The following is a 21,319-nucleotide window of genomic DNA, read 5'->3' as shown; positions in this document are numbered from 1 at the left end:
CTATGTTTTTCAATCAGAGACATGTAGATTTTTTATCCCACACCTATATACCACCCACCCATCCCCACCTCTGCCCCCCTTTTTCAGTATCTATAAATTATAAAAACCCTATATCACCTCTTTTCATAGAGGCAGACCTTTTCCTGCTCCTGCCTCCCAGGCATTCAAAGTAATAAATGTTTCTATTTTTAAGATAATCATTGGGACTTGTCATTGTTGAGTGAGCTTCCTTCCCAAGCCCAGGGTTGATTTCTAGCTCTCCCACAACATAACCTTCTAAAGAATGTTATGGAGAAAAGCTGTGATATGAAATTCAAATGTAAGGACTAATATTAGTTATATCAAAGTTTGGTTTATTTATTTCCATATCAAAGATTATTTGATTATAACTGTTATAGGTAGGAAGAATCACAAAAGAAAGTAGTTGTTATTTAATACCACCCACATTAACCACATCTATTAAAATCTGATTCTCTGGTGCATTAAGTAAAGAAAATATTATAGACTATAGACTTATGAATCAGAATGTTCAAGCTTTGGAGCTTCTAACCTTTATACCCAAGGAATTTCTCTTTAGCTCCACCATGCCCTTCCATTTCATTCTGACAAGCTCATTTGCCACCAAAGAACTAAAAACACATTCCAATGCAAAAATTTCTTTTTATTCAGGTCCACAGAGGCTTCTTTTGAAGTCTAGTAACTTTATCTATGCAGATAATATCTAGATATGCTCTCCTTTCTCTTTAGATGTTTGGTTTGCCCAAAGCTCAGTAAAATATTCCACTTCCTTTTTCTTCAGCTTCTTGCCTATTTTAAAAGTGGTATTGATTTGGAGGTACTCTTCATTCTGATTATATTGAGGCCATTCCAGCAGTCCTTCACCATTCGGATTTCTGGAAATATAAGAAAAAAAATTTTTAAAGTAATGATCAGAGAATACAAAACATTCTCCAATGAAAAATGGTCAAAGGATGTGAATAGGCAGTTCTCAGAAGAAATTAAATCTAGAGCCATATGAAAAATGATTCAAATCACTATTGATTAGAGAAATTTAAAAAAATCTGAGATACCATGTCACATCTATCAGATTGGCTAACATAACAATAATAAATATTGGAGGAGATATGGTAATACTGGTGTCATGATTAATCTTGATCATACATTTCCCCATTTTTATGCCATTGTAGTCTAAATTTGTGCTGACTCTTCATATAAATGTCATATATATTTATGAGTATATCACAGGTTTATAGAAAGAATAGTCAGNGTGTGACCCTGGGCAAGTCACTTACCTCCATTGCCTAGCCCTTACCATTCTTCTTATTACTCTCCTTTCCACATCCAAAATTCACATTCAGCCAAAATTAACCTCATGTGGCACTCCATCTCCTGTCTGTGTGCTTTTCCTTCCTTACCTTCCTTCTGAAAAATCCCTTTTTTCCTTTAAGATACCACTTAAGCACTACTTTCTTACGTGGTCTTTCCTAATCCTTCCCAAGTGCTAGTGTCCTCCCAGCTATCTCATATTTACTTATCTTGTATTTATTTTTAAAATATTCAGCATTGTGTAAATGGAATTAGCTCACCCTCATTCATTCTTTAGACTTTAGCCACCAGAAATAATGTCACCCCACCCAACTTAGAATTAAGTGGGGAGGGGGAGGTCTGTGACCCACATGTGATAGTAAGTGACAAATCAAAAACAAGGGACTGCCCCTTGGGCAGTCCAAAACAGTGTTCGAGGCTGCCATTTGTCCATGTGAAACTGGAGGTGGATATAGGAAGTGACAAAAGCTGCTATCTTTTCAATATGATGGTAACTTCCTGTGGAGGGCTTTTGGTGCTTTTAATTTGGTGTTGAAGGAGCTCAGGTGAGACTTCAGACTGCTTCCTTTTGAATTGTCACGTGGGTAAGTTAGGCTGACTCTCTTTCTCTTCCCTTGGTGTTTCTGGAGGCCCTAGTAGAAGCCTCGCTGAATTAACCTCTGTGCCCCTCTGCTGGGGCCTCTGAAACCTCCCTGTTCCAGGCCTCATGTCTGGACCAATGTTTCTCTCTCTCATTTTCCCTACCTTCAACATTCCTGAGTATAAATAAACCATCATAAAAGTCATCCTGACTTGGGTCTCTTTTATTTCAAAATCGAGTTAATTGATTTCTGGTGACCAAACCTTAAATATCTAATCCAACCATAATAATTCCCATTTTCCCCTCTTACAGCATCAAATATTTCTTATTATTCTGATTTGTTATATTGGAATCTAACACAAACATATAATATAAAATCTAATGTCTAATAGCTAAGTGATCAAAGAGAACAAACAGTACTCAGAAAAAAAGTGGCAAGTTATAAGCAGATAGATGAATAGACTACAAATCACTAATAATAAGAGAAATATAAATTTAAATACCTCTTATGTTTCACCTCACACATTAAAAATGCAAAGATATGGTACAGAATGAAAGTAGTTGATGCTGGCAAAGTTACAAAAGGGCAGGTAAACTAATGCACTATTGGTAAAACTGATTTGGCCCAACCATTCTATAAAAACTATTTGTAATTATGCAAATAAAGTGGTAAAAACGCTTATTCTCTATTATAAGAAGAACCCATTGCTAGGTATGTGCCTCAAGTAGGTTAATGACAAAACCAAAGGTACTATTTATGCAAAAATGTTTATGTAAGACTTTATGTAATAGTAATGATGTGGAGGGAGAAAGTTCATGATCCAATGTTTGTTGAAGGATGATTAAATATGTTATTGTACATGAATGTAATAGAAGAGTACTGAGCTATAAGAAGTAATGAATATGATGGATATACATGTACATGAGAATATGAGATGAATATATGGATATATTAGGACACATAAATTAATGTAAATGAAGAAAATAGAACCATGAAAAAATATAGTGATTACAAGAAATGTAAATGAAAATAATAATATTGAATCATGAAAGTGAATGCTGTGATATTATAATGACCAATCTTGGTACCAAAGAAAATATTTGAGAATGTGTCCTCCCTTCCCCTGCTATTGTGCAGAGATGGAGAATTATTAGTAGGAATTTGATTATCTAGTGTCAGAATATGGTTTATAACTAGGTTAATTTTGATGAACTATTTTTCACTTTTTAAAATTTTTTTTGTTAGTAGAGAAGATTCTTTGAGATGGGGTAGAAGGAGGAATATATTTAGGAAACATAAGTGATATAAAAACAAAAGATCAATAAATTAAAAAAATGTTTTCTTATTCTCTGTTACAAATCTCACCCATTCCGAGCAAAGTTGCCCCAATATTTCATCATCTTCCTGCTAAGATGCTTTTCTTCTTCTGAGAAATCATCTGAAGATGACAATTATTGATATTAGGATTTGACTAGAAGAAAAAATGCAAATTTTATCTGTAGTGCCCATTCTAATTTATTTGCTTTCATATCTTCTTTCCTCCCAAGAGGAGTTTCCTCTCCTAAAATTTCAGAGTTCTTTTCAGGGTACCCCTTTCCTATGTGTTCTTCCTGCCTTCTCTAGGTGCTCTTCCTGGACAGCATGCTAACCTTAACATGTTTGATAAATATTGATTATGTGGTAAATAATATTGTACAACTGGTAAAACTCATCTAGTTGAGCCCCTGCTCAACTAAAGGTCACGTGACCTGCCCAAGATCATAATAGCAGATCTGAAAATTGAACCAGACACCAGGACTCAAAATCCACTGTTCTTTCCATTATATCAATTTTAATCTAGGCACCTAAACCTGGGTTTCTACAATTTTAATATTCTATATGAAAGTCATTCCAGGTACTAACAATGGAAAAGTTAAGTCAAAGGAAACATAAGTTCACATATTTTTTCTGAGTGGGGAACCTGCCATCCTTGGACAGAAAACTGGGGAAAAGTGTAGAGGTAAAAGCTCTAAAATTAGGGATGGCAAAGATACATGTCCTTAGAATGAACTTCAAGAGCACTGATGTGTGCTCTGATTTTAAAGGGGAGAGATTCTTTGCTATCCTTATTACCTAAACTGATTATCAGCATATCCTAAATAAGGGCAACCATGAAAGGGAACCAGACCCCTGAAAAAACTATCTTGACTGCTTCTGGAAGAGGATCTCAGAGCTGGAAAGGACCTCAGATGTCTTCTAGTCCAAAATACCCAGAATAGAAACACTTTCTACCTCCCTAACAAGTCATTATCAAGCTCTGCTTGAAAACATGATGAAGTACCAAAGATGGTTGTTCTAGTTCCAGTTCTAACTTCAACCTTAGAGAAGACAATTTACTTTCTATTTGCTCCCCTATAATTTTGGTATGATATTAAACCATTCTTTATACCTCATTGGGGTGTTGTGAGGACCAAATGAGATAAAAGATAGGAAGGCACTTTGATAACCTATAGAGAATGAACACATTTAAGAGCTAAAAATTATCCTTCAAAAAAAGTCAGTTGGTAATGTATTTATGAAGCTAATGGAGCAAACCAAGATCTGTTACCTCTTAAAAATGGAGACCCAAACACAAAGAATAAATCATCCCCATGGTCTGCCCTGACCATTGCTGGCTTCAGATTTCCCCAAACACTTGCTGGATGCTGAAATTCATAGAGGTAGGTGCGTGAACCTGCATCTGAAAGGAAATTCAGGGGTGGAAAATTCTAGGGTCACAAATAGAACTCCTGGAACACCATTTGGAAAACTACATAAAAGGTTTGTACTTTGGGACATTAAGTCATTTTAAGTAATTGTAAAGCTTTGGTCTGGGGCATAGAATATAAATGGAGTTGTTGACTGAGGTTTATAAAATGATGACTCACACTGAATGAGTTATGTTATTTCTAAGGTTATCTAGCCCATGTCAATTCGTTAAGAGCCTGAGCCCTGCATTCCTGATAATAGAATCTTAGAATTGACTATAAACATAGAGTTCATTTTATTCAGACTTCTACATCCTAAGGAAATCCACTTAGTGTAATCCCAACACATAGCCATGTAGTGACTGCTTTATAGAGGCAACTTGATTCAGTTTTTTTTTTTTTAACACAACAGGTATAATCATCCTTCCCTGGCTGACCAATGTCCTCAGTCTAGGTTGAGCAATGTCCCATTCTCACAATCTATTCTTCTATCCTCCATGATAAACTTTGGGTTCTTATGCTACGAATTTCCATCTAAGAAATATTCAAACAAGGACTTGAACTCAGATTTTCAAATCCCAAAACTCTTTTCATCATATAGAGTGGTGCAAAAGGTGCAAATCAACCCTGCAAAGCCTTACTGCAGAATTTCTGACAGTTGAAAAGGGTTTAGAACCCTGACTAGAGGAGATGATCCAGGAGACTCGGTCAGAGCAGGAGGGTCAACTGAGCTTGATCTTTGGGCTGAAAACCTGGCCCTGATTCTGCAGCTTTTCTCTTAAGATTTGTAGCTTAACTACTTCTTCTGAATCTCCCTGACATTCCCTATCCCAATCATCATTTCCCTTCCTGAATTTCCTGTGGGTTTTGAGAGAAGGGTGGATCTGGGTAGTAGCATTCAAACTTTGAAGACTTTCCCCATAGTTTTCCCCATAGTCAAGTAGGGTTTCCCTTGATACAAATTATCTCCTGAATCATTGTGTGCAACTTACCTAATCTAAAAGGCAACAAAACCTCCAAAGACTGAGTGAGGCAGGTCCTTCTCAGTCTCTCATTCCTGTGTCCCTCCCCCTCCCAAAGCTTCTCCCTAGGCAGTTGTTAGAAATACCTTGTATCCCTCTATCCTTTACAATCAACCCTAAAGACTCAATAACCCTGCTGTCATTTAATCAAACCTTTGGCTAAATCATTGATTGAATGATAGAAGAGGGATAAAGAGAGAGAAAGGAATAGTTTCTCTCTGGGTCCTGAGGGGAGTTGGAGGTGTCCATCTTGGAGGAAGTGGTGATCTCTATACTTCCTCTGGACTCTTCCTTTGTGATCCTGAGAAACTGACTAGAAAGCTCTCTAGTCAGTTTCAAGCCACTTCTGGCTGGCCCTAACCTTTTGTCTGTAGAAGCGTCGTTCCTACCTGGAGGACTCAGTCTGTTTCCCCTCAGTGTCTCTGTCTCAAACCTGTGTACCCAGTCTGTGTCTCCCTGCTGCAGCTACCTACCCAATTACCTCATCCTCTCCTTTTGCAGCTCTTTATGCTTCAACCTCTTATATTTCCCTAAATTCAGTTATTCCCTTACTCCTCCTACCACCTCGATTTACTACCCCCATCATTGTACCCTCCTTTCCCACCTACTGACTTATAGACTCACAAATCCCATCCACCTGCCTTATTCCCTATTACAGCTACCTCATCACCCCACCTGCTTTAGTCCCTTATTACCTCCAGCCTTTAATCCCTTTATTGCAATAGGCAACTGTCTATTGTGCCTCTGGGTAGGATCTGTCCCAACTAGCTCCACAGGAAGCTAATATCTTTGGCTAAAAGCTGTAATGGATCTCTTATGCTGTAACATCACCTATTTCCTTCATATTTCTCAGAAACTTACCCCGGTAGTACTGAGCCAAAATCACAGTAGGGATTCCAAATGTCAAGTCTCCTAGCATGTCCAGAAAGAATCTTTTCTTTTTGACAGGATCATCTGTCACTCCAAGATACTCTTGAGTTATCACAGCAGTAAGATTTTGGGGAATTTCCTGAAATGATCAATGAAGGAAGGAGTGAAAATTGACTGGGAATTCATTCATTTATTTCTACCATTTATCCATCTATCTATCCATCTATCTCATCTATTTCACTTATTGGCATTTGGAGGGAGATGCCTATTTTAAGAATTATTTTGTGCTAGATACCTTGCTAGACATTTAATAGTATTCAGAGGTGAAAATGCAGGTTTCCTACTACAAGATATGGTAGAAAGAGAGTTAAACTTAGAGTCAGAGTCTGTCTTTGTCACATACTGTCTATTTAGCATCTTAATAGTAAAGTTTTTTCTCTAATTCCCTAAATTGGTAACTCAAATTGGTAGAAGAATTTTTTTTTCATTAATAGTTTCTAATGAAATTACATATTAAGGTCCTATCTCTATCTTGCCCTTCTAGAGCCTATAATTTATGAGAGAGTCACAAAAGCAAAACATGAATGTAATGAAGTATATTTTGACAAGTGTCTAAAAATAGTATGAACAATATGTTATGGCACTGCTTCCAAGTGGAGAAAAATACTTCCAAATTGAGTGGTTGTTTTGATTAAAGAAAATATGATGGTCACCACATGTACTCTCTCATTAGTTTTACCTTACAGAAAGAAGGAGCTTTTTTCTACTTTTAACCATTGATGTTTTAAGTTCTCACCCCAAATCCTATATTCTATATCTTTAAATTCCTTACAACAGTTGGATAGGAGCTCCATAGAAGTGCTGTTGCTGTCTCTTGGTCCAGTCCATCCCCTGATAGAGGATATCCCATTTCCTGTGCAAAATAAGCAAGTTTTACATCATTAATAGTTAATGAGAGAAATTTAAGTTGCCTGTGTGACACAAATGAGGGAAATGATTTTATTTTATCTTCAAATTTGAAGTAACCTTCTCTGACAAGTAGGGTTAGTTCAATAGATTGACATGGTTCATGAAACAACACCAGGCATCCACATAAGTAGAAATATTAGAAGGAGAAAAAATATTTTTTCAAATTCCTAAAAGCTTCATTCCTTCCAGAAAGACATAATTGTGATTACAAGAGGGCTGGTCAATGGGAAATTTCTAGCTTCCTGACAAGCTTTCATAGTAATAAGGCCAGAAGGAGGCTTAACTGGTACTGGAACCAAATTTGATTAGTTTACTAGAATGTTCTGTCCTAGAATGTAGATACCACTTACAGAGGTAACCTTAAACTATTTACACATGAATAGCTATCATTTATATTAATATTTCACAAAATTTAGTGCTGAATAGATCCTTAATTTAGTCCAACCAACTCATTTTACAGATAAGGAAAATGAAGTTCAAAGAAGAGTATTAAGTGATTTGCATAAGGTCACATCATAGTAAGTAGAGGCAGGATTAGATCCTATGTCTGCAGACCTCAAATCCCATGCTCTTCCCACAGTATCGTATGGCTTCTCCATTGGTGGACAAAGGAAAGTTTAAAGCCAGGATTTCATACAAAACCTTTCCACTTCTAATAGGAAGGATTCTCAAGAGGGGATAAGGGCATTTCATACTTTATATGTCATAGGATAAACTATAAAGTAGGAGAAGATCTGGGCTCTAATCTTTGTCCTGGCATTAATATACTATTTCAACCTGAGGCAATCAATTCCCTTTTATGGGCCTAAGTATTCTCATCTGGAAATAGAAAGGTTTGAATTTGATGCCTTCCTGCTCCAAAGTTTTCTAAGATGCTTTGAGTGGGAGAATTCTAAATACCAGTTTAAAATCTTTAAAGGCATTAAAGACTCAATGATTGCTAAAGCAATTCCTTTGGGAATGGAATCCTATGCTGGGGGAGAGAAGTGAAGGGTTGTTAACTCAGGATCTGCAGCAAAGAAAAACCGACATGCTGAAGCTTTTTCTAAGCTTAACCATTGGAAAATTCCTGGTCCTTCAGAGAGGAGAGTCACACAAGATTCCAGAAGAAATACAACGATCTCACATTTGGAAGAAACCAGCCAAATTCATCATTGGTGATTCCCATGATGTAGGGAATGTCTTTAAACTGCTTTTCAGTCAGGAGTTCTTTGGGACTTTTGGGGAAAAATGCTCCATCCACAACTGAAGGTATGAACACAAATTTCTGGAAGAAAAAAAAAGTTATGTAGTCTTTTTTTTTTTTGAAACTCAAATGACTTCTTTTTTATGTCCTTTCTCTATTGCACAATCTTATCATCCTTTGGTAAGATCAGCTAGGAAAAGGCCCTGTAGCCTTTAGTCTGAATGTCTGAACTGCAATGAAAACTGTGGTATTATCTTTATCTTCCCAATGAATTGGTTAGGAATCAGTTACTATTGGTCTTGTTACAATTTATTTTGTTACAATGGATTAGAACATAAAAAAATCAATTTAATTGTTGCCTCATCAAATATGTAGAGAAGTATTACTGTATAAAGACAAGCCCATTATAAAGGTTTATCCTGAGGAAGAATTATTGAAAGATGTGTTGTTACCTCCTCTTTTCAAAGCCAAGTTTAAGTGCTACTTTCTCAAGGAGTCTTCCCTCCTTATTATTCAACTTGGATAGATATATTACTCTTTGACAATCACTTTGCATTCATTTAATCATGAAAAAGTAGTATAGAACATGAAACCAGAAGGACAAAGTTTACTATAGAGTCAATATTTCTAGAAAAATCACTTACCATCTTTAAATCAAAGTTTTTTCATCTAAGTAACATAAGATGGTCTTCATAATGTATACCTCAATCAAAAACATACCTGAGGGTATCATATCACACATACACACATATGTATATATAAAAATATAAAAAAATATATAAATACATATGTATGTATGTAAATCCATATGTATGTATATGTACATACATCACATTATATATTATAGTACACATATAATATAACTATATGTGTAGATATGCATATACATATACACACAGACATGTAAATGCATATTATCTTAGATTCACTTGACCCAAAAGCATTAAATGAATTTTGCTTTTTTGTTTTATTTATCCAGTCAAAAAATTTCAAAATCTTAGAATGATGTCAGAAGACATTTATTATAACCTAGACCTGAACTAAAATTCCCTCTATAATATTCCTTCTTAGGCCACTTATTGCATTCTAATACCCCTAGTTGTTGAGGTTTTAAAAATACATATTAATCCTCTGTAATTTCTACCCACTGCTCCTTGATATGGTCTATAACAGTGATGGCAAATCTATGGCACTTGTGCCAAAAAGGGCATGCCAGAGTTTATTTCTAGAAAACCAGAGATACTTGGAGCAGATTTGTTCCCTTCCCCCTCTCCATGCACCTGAGGACATTCCTCATTTCCCCTGCCCCTCTGTCCAGCAGCCCAATGGGAGTGCTTACTCCCTACCATGTCTGGGGTAAGGCACTGGGGCAGGGAAGACTCACATGCTGTGTGAGGGTATAGCACAGATGGAAGCCTGTTGGGTCTGTGGTAAAAGTGATTTCCATGGTGGGATTGGAGAGGAACTAGGTTTGAGAGGGGCATAACTCACTGTGTGGCACATAGCTGGAGGGGAGCAGAGCTGGAGGGAAGCTAAGCACTGGGGCCACTCTCCTCCCCTTCTCCAGATGCCCTCTTATCACCTGCCCCTCTGCCCAGCAGTCCAATGGGAGGGCTTTTGCCCTCCCCATCTGGGGTAATGGGGGAAGCTGTAGGGAAAATAAAGGGGGCAGGGTGTGGCACTCAGTCTGGGGGTTGGGGTAGGGGTGGGGCCTGCCATTCCATCTCTAAAAGGTTCTCCAACACTGAATAAAACTGAAAAAAAAATCAAATTGCTCTTCTACATGACAATCCTTTATCTACTTGAACAAAATAATTATGTCCTTCCTGTGTCTTCCCTTCTCAAAAAACTTTGTAAATTAGACCCTTTAGTATAGTTCATGTATATAGTCTTTCTTTGACCTAACTATTACATAAAGCAGTGGTTCCCAAATTTTTTTGGCCTACCGCCCCCTTTCCAGAAAAAAATATTACTTAGCCCTCTGGAAATTATTTTTTTAAATTTTAATAGCAATTAATAGGAAAGATAAATGCACCTATGGGTATCACTGCCCCCCTGGATCACTGCAGCACCCAGCAGGGGGTGGTGGCACCCACTTTGGGAACCACTGCCATAAAACAATACATAAGGGACTAAGTTCATTGCCCCAAATCATGTCGAGTAGAAGGAATTTTAGGATGACATTGAATAAAAGATGGGGTCTTGATGTCTTTTACTTATGCCAACCTACTGAAAGAGAACTAACTTTGAGGCAAAAGGGATAAGAAACTAGGACTAGAGAGAATCTTAATTATTGCTGAAATGAGTAGAAAAGGCTTGGAATTTCAAAAAGGCCAGTCCACACACCCCAGATATTTTCCACTTAATAATTAGCTCAAACTAAAAGTCTCTTATAGCAATTGTAGTTGTTTTCATACAATATATAATGGATGTTAGAGTTTGATGGAAATAGCCTTTTAATTGCCAGGAGCATTGGTCTCATCTTTAATAGGTATTATAGGGTATCATTTACCCAAAGAAATGCTTTTCTAGTTTAGAATATTTTCCCCTCAAACTGTCTGCTATGATTAAAAAAAAAAAAGTTTGCTTTCAGCATCTTCATATATGGGACCATTTGAATTTGACTTAGAGATTTTAGGATGGCAAGAAAGAAAAAGTTACATAAAGCCACATTAGAGTTTCTTAACCTGATATCTGTGAACTTCTGTTTGGTATATTTTAATAAATGATTTTCAATAAAATTGATTTCTATTTATTGTAGGTATTTGAATTTATTATTTTAAATTTAAAACATTTAAATACTTTCTCACAATCAAACAGGTGATCATTGGCACACAGAAACTTACAAAAATGTTAAGAAACCCTGATATCCTTGTTTTTTCCACACATTTTTATCAAGTTATACACCTGGCTTGAAATACTAAAATTCAGAAAGAAAAAAAAACCTATAATATATCATTTACAAAAAATACACTTAAAAATGAGAGACATATATAAATAAAAAATGAAAAATTAGAGAATATACTATACCTCTGGTGATATAAAGAAAGTAAGGTTAGGAGTCATAATCCCCGACAAAGTGAAAGTTCAAATAAATTAATCAAAAGATATAAAAAGGGGAAACTTTGCTATGTTAATAGAATCATAGAATAGATCATAGAATGATGATACATATATAACTTGTTAGAATTGCTCGTCAGCTCAGGGAGAGGGGAGAGAAAAAGAGAGGGAAAAAGAGGAATCATGTAACCATTGGAAATACTCTAAGTAAATAAACTAATTAATATAAGCAATTAAATAAATAAATAAAATGTATCATAGACAACAAAGCACTATCAATTTTTAATCTATATACACTGAATATTATACCATTCAAATTTTTAAAGGAAAAATTAAATGAGCTACAAATAAAAAAAATAATAAAACAAAAATAGTGATGACTTTAACATCCTCCTCTCAGAAATACATAAATCTAACCAAAAAATAAATAAGAAAGAAGTCAAGGAGGAGAATAGAATTTTAGGTGAGGTATTGATACCAAAGCCAGGTAGATCATAAACAGAGAAAAAAAAAAAAAAACTACAGACCAATCTCTTTAATGAACATAGATGCAAAAATCTTAAAGAGAATACTAGCAAAGAGACTCCAGCAAGTGATCATGAGGATTATTCATTATGATCACATGGGATTTATACCAGGAATGCAAGGATGATTCAACATTAGAAAAACCATTCACATAATTGACCATATTAACAAGCAAATCAACAAAAACCACATGATTATCTCAATAGATGCTGAAAAAACTTTTGACAAAATACAACATCCATTCATATTGAAAACACTAGAAAGTATAGGAATAGAAGAACCTTACCTAAAAATAAGAAACAGTATATATATAAATCCATCAACAAACATCATATACAATGGGGATAAGTTAGAAGCCTTCCCAATAATATGAGGAGTGAAACAAGGATGCCCATTATCACCTCTATTATTTAACATTGTACTAGAAACACTAAAAGTAGCAATTAGAGAAGAAAAAGAAATTGAAGGTATTAAAATAGGCAATGAGGAGACTAAGCTATCAGTCTTTGGAGATGATATGATGGTCTACTTAAAAAATCCTAGACAATCAACTAAAAAGCTAGTGGAAATAATCAACAACTTTAGCAAAGTTGCAGGATACAAAAGAAATGCACATAAATCATCAGCATTTCTATATATTTCCAACACATCACAACAGCAAGAGATAGAAAGGGAAACACCATTTAAAATCACCCTAGACAATTTAAAATTCTTAGGGATCTACCTACCAAAACAAATACAGGAATTATATGAACGCAACTATAAAACACTTTCCAAACAATTAAAATTAGATCTAAACAATTGGAAAACACTGAGTGTTCATGGGTAGGACAAGCTAACACAATAAAAATGACCATTCTACCCAAATTAATTTACCAATTTAGTGCCATTCCTATCAAACTACCAAAAAAAATTTTTACTGAATTAGAAAAAATCTATAATTAAGTTCATTTTGAAGACCAAAAGATCAAGAATATCAAGGGAAATAATGAAAAAAAATGAAGGAAGGTGGCCCAGCAGTATTAAACTATACTATAAACTATAGATATTAAACTATACTATAAAGCAGTGGTCATCAAAATGATATGGTACCAGCTAAGAGACAGAAGGGAGGATCAGTGGAATAGACTTGGGGTGAGTGGCGTCAGCAAGACAGTGTATGATAAACCCAAACAGCCCAAATTTGGGGAAAAAAATTCACTATTTGACAAAAACTGCTGGGAAAATTGGAAAACAATATGGGAGAGATGAGGTTTAGACCAACATCTCATAACCTACACCAAGATAAATTCAGAATGGTTGAATGACTTGAATATAAAGAAGGAAACTATAAGAAAATTAGGTGAACATAAAATAGTGTACCTGCCAGATCTATGGGAAAGAGAAAATTTTAAAACTAAGCAAGAGTTAGAGAAAATTACAAAATGTAAAAGAAATTATTTTGGTTATGTCAAACTAAAAATCTTTTGTACAAACAAAAACAATGCGACCAAAATCGGAAGGGAAACAACAAACTGGGAAAAAATCTTTACAACAAAAAATTCTGACAGAGGTCTAATTACTCAAATATACAAGGAGTTAAATCAGTTGTATAAAAAAACCCAACCCATTTCCCAATTGATAAATGGACAAGAGACATGAATAGGCAATTTTCAAATAATGAAATCAAAAGTATCAATAAGCATATGAAAAAACTGTTCTAAATCTCTTGTAATTAGAGAAATGCAAATTAAAACAACTCTTATATACCACCTCAAACCTAACAGATTGGCTAAAATGATAGCAGGGGAGAGTAATGAATGTTGGAGGGGATGTGACAAAATTGGCACACTAATGCATTGCTGGTGGAGTTGTGAATGGATCCAACCATGCTGGCTGGCAATTTGGAACTATGCCCAAAGAGCTCTAAAATACAGCCTACCCTTCAATCCATCCATAGCATTGCTGGGTTTGTACCCAAAAGAGATCATAGATAAACAGACTTGTACAAAAATATTCATAGCTGTGCTTTTTGTGATGGCAAAGAACTGGAAAACAAGGGTATGCCCTTCAATTGGGGAATGGCTGAACAAATTCTGGTATATGCTGGTGATGGAATACTATTTTGCTCAAAGGAATAATAAACTAGAGGAATTCCATGTGAACTGGAAAGACCTCCAGGAATTGATGCATAGGGAAAGGAGCAGAGCCAGAAGAAAATTGTACACAGAAACTGATACATTGTGGTAAAATTGAATGTAATAGACTTCTGTACTATTAGCAATCTAATGACCCAGGACAATTCTGAGGGATTTATGGAAAGCAATGCTACCCACATTCAGGGAAGAACTACAGGAGTGGAAACACAGAAGTAAAATAACTGCTTGAACACATGGGTTGATGCGGACGTGGTTGAGGATATAGACACTAAATGACTGTACCAATGTAACTATCAACAATATGTAAATAAGTCTTGACTGATCACACATGTTAAAAACCAGTAAAAATGCACTTTGGATATTGGGATGGGGGGCTTTAAGGGGTGGTGAAGGGGAAAGTAAAAACAGGAATCATGTAACCATGGAAAATTTTTCTAAAAAGTAAAATATTTAAATCTAAAAAAATCATTCTAAACAATATAAAATACCTGGGAATCTAATTGCAAAGGCAAATACAGGAATTATATGAACACAATTATAAACACTTTTCCCACAAATAAAATAAGGTGTAAATAACTAGAAAAATATCAATTGCAAAAGGGATTGGGTGAACTATTGTAATAAAAAATGAAAATTCTACCTAAATTAATTTATTCATTCAGTGCCATACCAATCAAAGTACCAAATAATTATTTTTTAGAACTAGAATGGAAAATAACAATTTTTTCTGGAAGAACAAAAGGTCAAGAATATCAAGGGAATTAATGAAAAAAATGTGAAGGAAGGTGATCTATCACTATCAGATCTCAAAATCTAGTATAAACTAGCAATCATTGAAACAATCTGGTATTGGCTAAGAAATAGAATGGTAGAACAATGGAATAGATTAGATCAGTGATTCCTAAAGTGGGTGCCACTGCCCCCTGGTGGGTGCTGCAGTGATGCAGGGAGGCTGTGATGGCCACAGGTGCATTTATCTTTCCTATTAATTGCTACTAAAATTAAAAAATATATAATTTCCAGAGAGCTAAGTAACATTTTTTCTGGAAAGGGGAAGGTAGGCCAAAAATCTTTGGGAACCACTGGATTAGATACACAATATAGAGGTGTAAATTACCTTAGCAACATAATATTTGATAAACCGAAAGATCTCAGCTTTTGGAATGAGAACTCACTCTTTAACAAAAAGTGCTGCTAAAATTAGAAAACAATATGGCAGAACCTAGGTATAAACCAATGTCTCACACCCTATACCAAGATAAGATCAAAATGGATATATTATTTGGATTTAAAGAGTGATACCATAACTAAATTAAGGGGACACAGTATAGTTTACTTGGCAGATCTTTAGAGAAGGGAAGAATTTATGACCAAACAAGAAATTGAGAGTATAATAAGATATAAAATGAATAATTTTGATTATATTAAATTAAAAAGCTTTTATGCAAGCAAAACTAATCTAACCAGGATAGAATGGAAATGACAAACTGAGAAAAATTTTTTGTAAGAATGTCTCTGAGAAAGGTCTAATTTTTCAAATTTATAATAATACAAGCCATTTCCCAATTTACAAATGGCCAAAGGATATGAATAAGCAATTTTAAGATGAAGAAATCAAAGCCATCAATAATCATATGAAAAAATGTTCTAAATCACTCTTGATTAGAGAAATGTAAATTAAAACAACAATGAAGTACCTTATACCTCTTACCTAACAACTTTACTAATATGACAGTAAAGAAAAGTGATAAATATTGGAGGGGATGTGGCAAAAATGGGACACTAATACATTGTTGTGGAGTTGTGAACTCATCTAATCATTCATGAAGGGCAATTTGGAATTGTGCCCAAAGGACTACAAAACTGTGCATACCCTTTGATCCATTATCCTTTGATCCACTACTGGATTTCTATCCCAAAGAGATAATAAAAACATGGAGAGGGCCTATTTGTACAAAAATATAGCTGCTCTTTATATGGTGGCAAAGAATGGGAAATTGAAGGGATGTCCATCAATTCGGTAATAGCTGACCAAATTGTGGTATATGTTGTTAATGGAATACTATTGTGCTATAAGAAATGATAAGCAAGATGATTTCATAAAAAGCTGGAAAGATCTATGGGAACTAATGCAGAGTGAAAGAAGCAGAACTGGGAGAACATTGTACACAATAATAACAATATTGGACAATGATTATCTGTGAAAAATTGGCATAAAAAAAGAAACCCTATTCTAGAGGCTATTCTGAAACAGAAAAGGTTACTCTCAGTTGCTTAAAGAGGGATTTTTAGGTATGATTAAATGTGTCCAGAGAGCATGATGGGCTCCTATTAAAGGGTAAGGCATTCAATTATTCCATTCAGAGAAGACTGTCTTTTCTGCACTTAACTAGAACTTAACAACTAGAACTCTAGCACTTATTACAATGCCTGGCACATATTAGGTACTTTATAAATGTTTATTAACTGACTAAATAATTTAAAGGAAGCAAGAATTAAAATATGTAGTAAAAATGACAAAGATAATTTACCTTTGTGGGATCTCCAAGGAAATCCAAGTGGTATAATTCCTGAAAAGGCAAAAAAAAGAAGGCTGAGTTGAAAAAATTTTCCAGAAAGAGCTGGTCTTGCTAATTTATTAAAAAATTAGGTATAGGAACTTCTACATTAAGACAATGAAGGACATGGAATACTATATTTTAAAGAGCAAAATAGCTAGGTTTACAACCAAGAATAACCAACTCAGTAAAGGTGACTATCATCCTGTAAGAAAAAAATTGTCATTTAACAAAATAAAAGACATTCAGATATTTGTGAAGAAAAGGCCAAAAATTGAACAGAAAATGTGATCTTTAAGAATGAGAAGAAACAGAAGATAAATATGGAAGACCAATTAAAAATGATTTGATAAAGTAAAATTAATTTCTTATCATATAGAAAATGGTATATATAAAACAAGAATAATATTATTAATTCTATAGTTTGAAAGAATATAGATAGAAACTTGAAAGTTGAATTGAATATAATGCAATGAGTCAAAAATTTAAAAAAACATATGAGTGATAAAATAATGTAATTATCTTTAAAAAATTTTAAAATATTTTCCATGGTTACATAATTCATGATTTTTCCTACCCTTCTCCCTTCCCCCTCTCCTGGAGCTGACTAGCAATTCCACTGAGTTATAAATGTATCATTGTTCAAAATCTATTTCCATGTTATTCATATTGGAAATAGAGTGCTCTTTTAACATCAAAACCCTAACCATAACCTCATTGAACTATATAATTGATGATATATTTTTCTTCAGCATTTCTGCTCCCACAGTTCTTTCCCTGGATGTGGATAGCATTCCTTCTCACAATGTCTCAATCTTTGGGTACAGTTTTCTCCTGGTTCTTCTCCTTTCACTCTGCATCAATTCCTGGAGGTCATTCCAGTTCACATGGAATCCCTCCAGTTAATTATTACTTATAGCACAATAGTATTCCATCACCAACAGGTACCGCAATTTGTTCAGCCATTCCCCAGTCCCCAAGGGCATACCCTCATTTTCCAATTTTTTGCCACCAAATATAAATATAAATATATAAATATTTTTGTGCAAGTATTTCCCCTATTATCTCTTTGGGGTAAAAACCCAACAGTGTGGTATGGCTGGGTCAAAGTGCAAGCATCCTTTTAAAGCTTTTTGGGGCATAGTTCCAAATTGCCCTCCAGAATGGTTGGGCCAATTCACAACTCCACCAGCAGTGATTTAGTGTCCCAGTAATTATCTTTCTATAAAGGAAATGTTATGGTGCTGAGAATGAGGGGGTGGAGGGGTGATAGTGCTAGTACTTTATTCTTATAACTTGGTAAAAGAGGAAGTAATACATACATATGGAAAGATAAAACTTTTCTTAACTTATAAGAAGATAGATGAATGAAGGATAAAGCTAGAGACAGTCTTTTAGGAAGTCATATAGATTAAGGAAAAAGAGGGCAAGGGGATTCAATAAGGTAAGTATTATTAGGGGAGGACAAGGTGGTGAGGGAGGTAATAATAGAGAACATTCATACTAAGAAATATAAAACTCATGTAGTCATTCTCATAATGTTCTTAAGAAGGTGCTAAGAGAGTAATAAGGCCTCTAGGAAATCAAGTATAGAATCCCTTCTTCAACTGCTTCTCTCTCCTACTTACTTCCAATCCATCATAGGCCTTTGGAAGAAAATGTAGGTGGGTTAAACTGTCCTAGTTATAAGAATGATGGAATTTTTCCTCAAATTTTTTAATAAGTCTAATCTTCTATAATTTATCACTGCCCCATAAAATACTCAACCTCTCTTCTAAAGAGAAAATGGGAAGAAAGAGGACAGCATTATCTGGATTCTTCCACGATTCCTCAGAAGTTGCTGATAAACTGGTTCCACATGTGCAAAGCAGAGAATTGTGGCAATTATATAAGCCATTTTAGGCCCAATAAACCACTTTGGCTTCATTTGTCTGGCTTATCTCCCTAACTTGTTTGGTGCTTGCCTGGATCTAAATCCCAAGGCGGCATTTTGTCCCTTGTGTGGATCTAATCTTAATTTGTGGTCAGGTTACTCCACTTATAAAGCCATAGAAATCCATTGGAGGATGTCTCAATATCCCACTTTTCAAACTCGAGCATACATAGACCACTGTCCTTAGAATTCCTTAAAAGAACAGGTTCTCTAAAATATTTGAATTGAAGGAAGAAGAACCTCAAAAAATTTTCATTATGTTGAGACATTTGGCCATCAAAAACAAAATCCAGAAACCCATTTCCCAGATCAAATTTGGTGATTATCAGGTCAATTAAGCTCAGTTGGAGGGACCTTTGTGAAGGATAAGCAAGATTCTTTTCACATTGTGTCAAAATAAAGAAGATGCCTATATTGCTTTAAATCCTCAGCAAAAAACAACCAAATCTAGCATCCAATTATAAAAATAGAAAGCTTCCAGATGGTATGCTAGTTTTAATGCTGGAGGTGAATTATTTCAGGAACTGCTTACCAACCATGGCATCTGCCCCCAGTGATGTATGAGGGAGAATATTATGATGCTTACCCAGGGTGACAAAATTGCCTGCTATAACTCTGGTTTTAAAAAAAAAGATCTACCAAAAAACATAGCTACTTACTGGAAATCAGTGCTTTTGGGGCATAAGGAAACTCTCATGTTGCTTCAGGGAACTTGAGAGATTGAAGTGACCATATACAATGAAAGTTGTTAAAGGGGCAAGAAATAAATTACTCTAAGAGTAACCTACCAACTTCTTAGTTATGTTAATGATCTCTTCCTCTGTCTTCTGCCTCATACAGTGAACCATGATGGCTGATGTAGTTGTTTTACATCCAGCAAAAGCTGCAATTTTCTGCAAAAAAACAACAACAAATGTATATGTATATACCAATGATCCAGAGCAGTTTAACCCAAACCACTATATGACTAGATTTATGACAATATGGTACAGTATAGAACCATGTTGATGAAGATGTGACACACGTGCCCCAGCATGCCAGAGGGGGCTTCTCCATTTTCCCTCTCCACTGTGCCTGAGGATATTTTTTGCATGCCCTACCTCTCTGACTAGCAGACCAGTATGAGAACTTCCTCCCTTTTCTGTCTGGGTTAATCCAGAGGGCTAACAGGTAGCTTGAAGGTGCACCAACACTGGTATAGAACATGCTGAATCTGAAGTCAGAGGACTTGGGTTAAAATCCTGACTGTCCTTTGTTTCCTTGGAGACAAAGATAAGTTATTTCCCCACTCAGAAACTCTATTTTTAACTTATGGAAAATTAAGTACAATAGATACCTTCTAAACTTCCTTCCAGTTCAGACCACTTTAAGTATAGCAATGTAGTCAAGATTTTGGAATGAAATATAATGCAAGAAGCCTACCTCAGTAATTGGTTTGACATTAGAACTGAATAGAGGTGATTGAAGGACAACACCACTCTGAAAAATGGCTCAGTGGAAGAGATTCTTGGTCAGAGGAGACAAAATCTGAAAGAATAACAGATTGAAATGACACTATGATTCAAGAGAACTGAAGTAGGATGACCATGGCTTTACTCTAGGGCATTCATTTATTTAATTATATCCACATTTATCTCATCTCCCAAAACTATCATTTGATCAGCCCATTCTAACTAAGTAGTCTTTTTATCTTTCCTATCTTTTGTAGTTAAACTTTTTGAAAATACTTCACTTCCTCTCTTCTCATTTTCTCCTTGGCTCTCTACACATTTGTTTCCAAGGTTCTCATAAAACAAAAACTACTCTCTCTAAAGTTCCAAATGATCTCTTAATTGACAATCCAATGGCCTTTTCTCATTCATCCTTCTTGATTTCTCTGCAGCCTTTGACATTGTTGATTGCAGTTCTCTCTTTGATAATCTTTTCTTCTAAGATTTTAGGATATTACTATTTCCTGGTTCTCTTACTACATATCTCACCATTCCTTTTTAATTTCCTTTGCTGGAGGTTCATTCAGATTTATATGAACTTAAAAATCTTATTTCCGTTTTTCTAAGGATTTTGTAGAAATGTATATATCTTGTTATGGAGTCACTAGTTTCTGGGAGGTAACTGATTTTAATCATTTTGATCTCAAATTTGGTAATGTTCATGGATATACACACATATATGTACAAATGTATATGTATATATGCATGAGGGAATATTATCAGACAACTTGAATATAAGGAATTCAGAGAAATATGAAAAGATAATATAGATGAACTGATATGGAATGAAATTAACAAAACTGAGACAATAATGTGTGAAATGGCTACAATACAAATAAGAAATCCTAAAACGAAGTTGACCTCTGAGTACTAGAAAAAACAGTGGAGGACATTGAAAATTGAAGATAAACATAGCAGTTCCTCGCTCTCAGCAA

General features: G+C 35.0%; 1 protein-coding gene across 1 annotated transcript in view; it reads right to left on the bottom strand.

The window, feature by feature from the left end:
* Positions 1–640: 640 nt before the first annotated feature.
* Positions 641–21,319, bottom strand: part of LOC123237305 (liver carboxylesterase 1-like) — a 40,012-nt gene continuing 19,333 nt past the window's right edge. Inside the window, 9 exon segments of the mRNA XM_044664139.1 lie at positions 641–893; positions 3,273–3,345; positions 4,495–4,626; positions 6,517–6,664; positions 7,358–7,438; positions 8,621–8,761; positions 16,935–16,973; positions 19,683–19,787; positions 20,317–20,421. Coding sequence (XP_044520074.1) covers positions 722–893; positions 3,273–3,345; positions 4,495–4,626; positions 6,517–6,664; positions 7,358–7,438; positions 8,621–8,761; positions 16,935–16,973; positions 19,683–19,787; positions 20,317–20,421 — 996 coding nt within the window. The 3' untranslated portion in view covers positions 641–721.

The sequence above is a fragment of the Gracilinanus agilis genome, chromosome 2 (genome assembly GCF_016433145.1).
Source record: "Gracilinanus agilis isolate LMUSP501 chromosome 2, AgileGrace, whole genome shotgun sequence".
Classification (NCBI taxonomy): domain Eukaryota; kingdom Metazoa; phylum Chordata; class Mammalia; order Didelphimorphia; family Didelphidae; genus Gracilinanus; species Gracilinanus agilis.
This window is presented reverse-complemented; position numbering and strand designations above follow the sequence as displayed.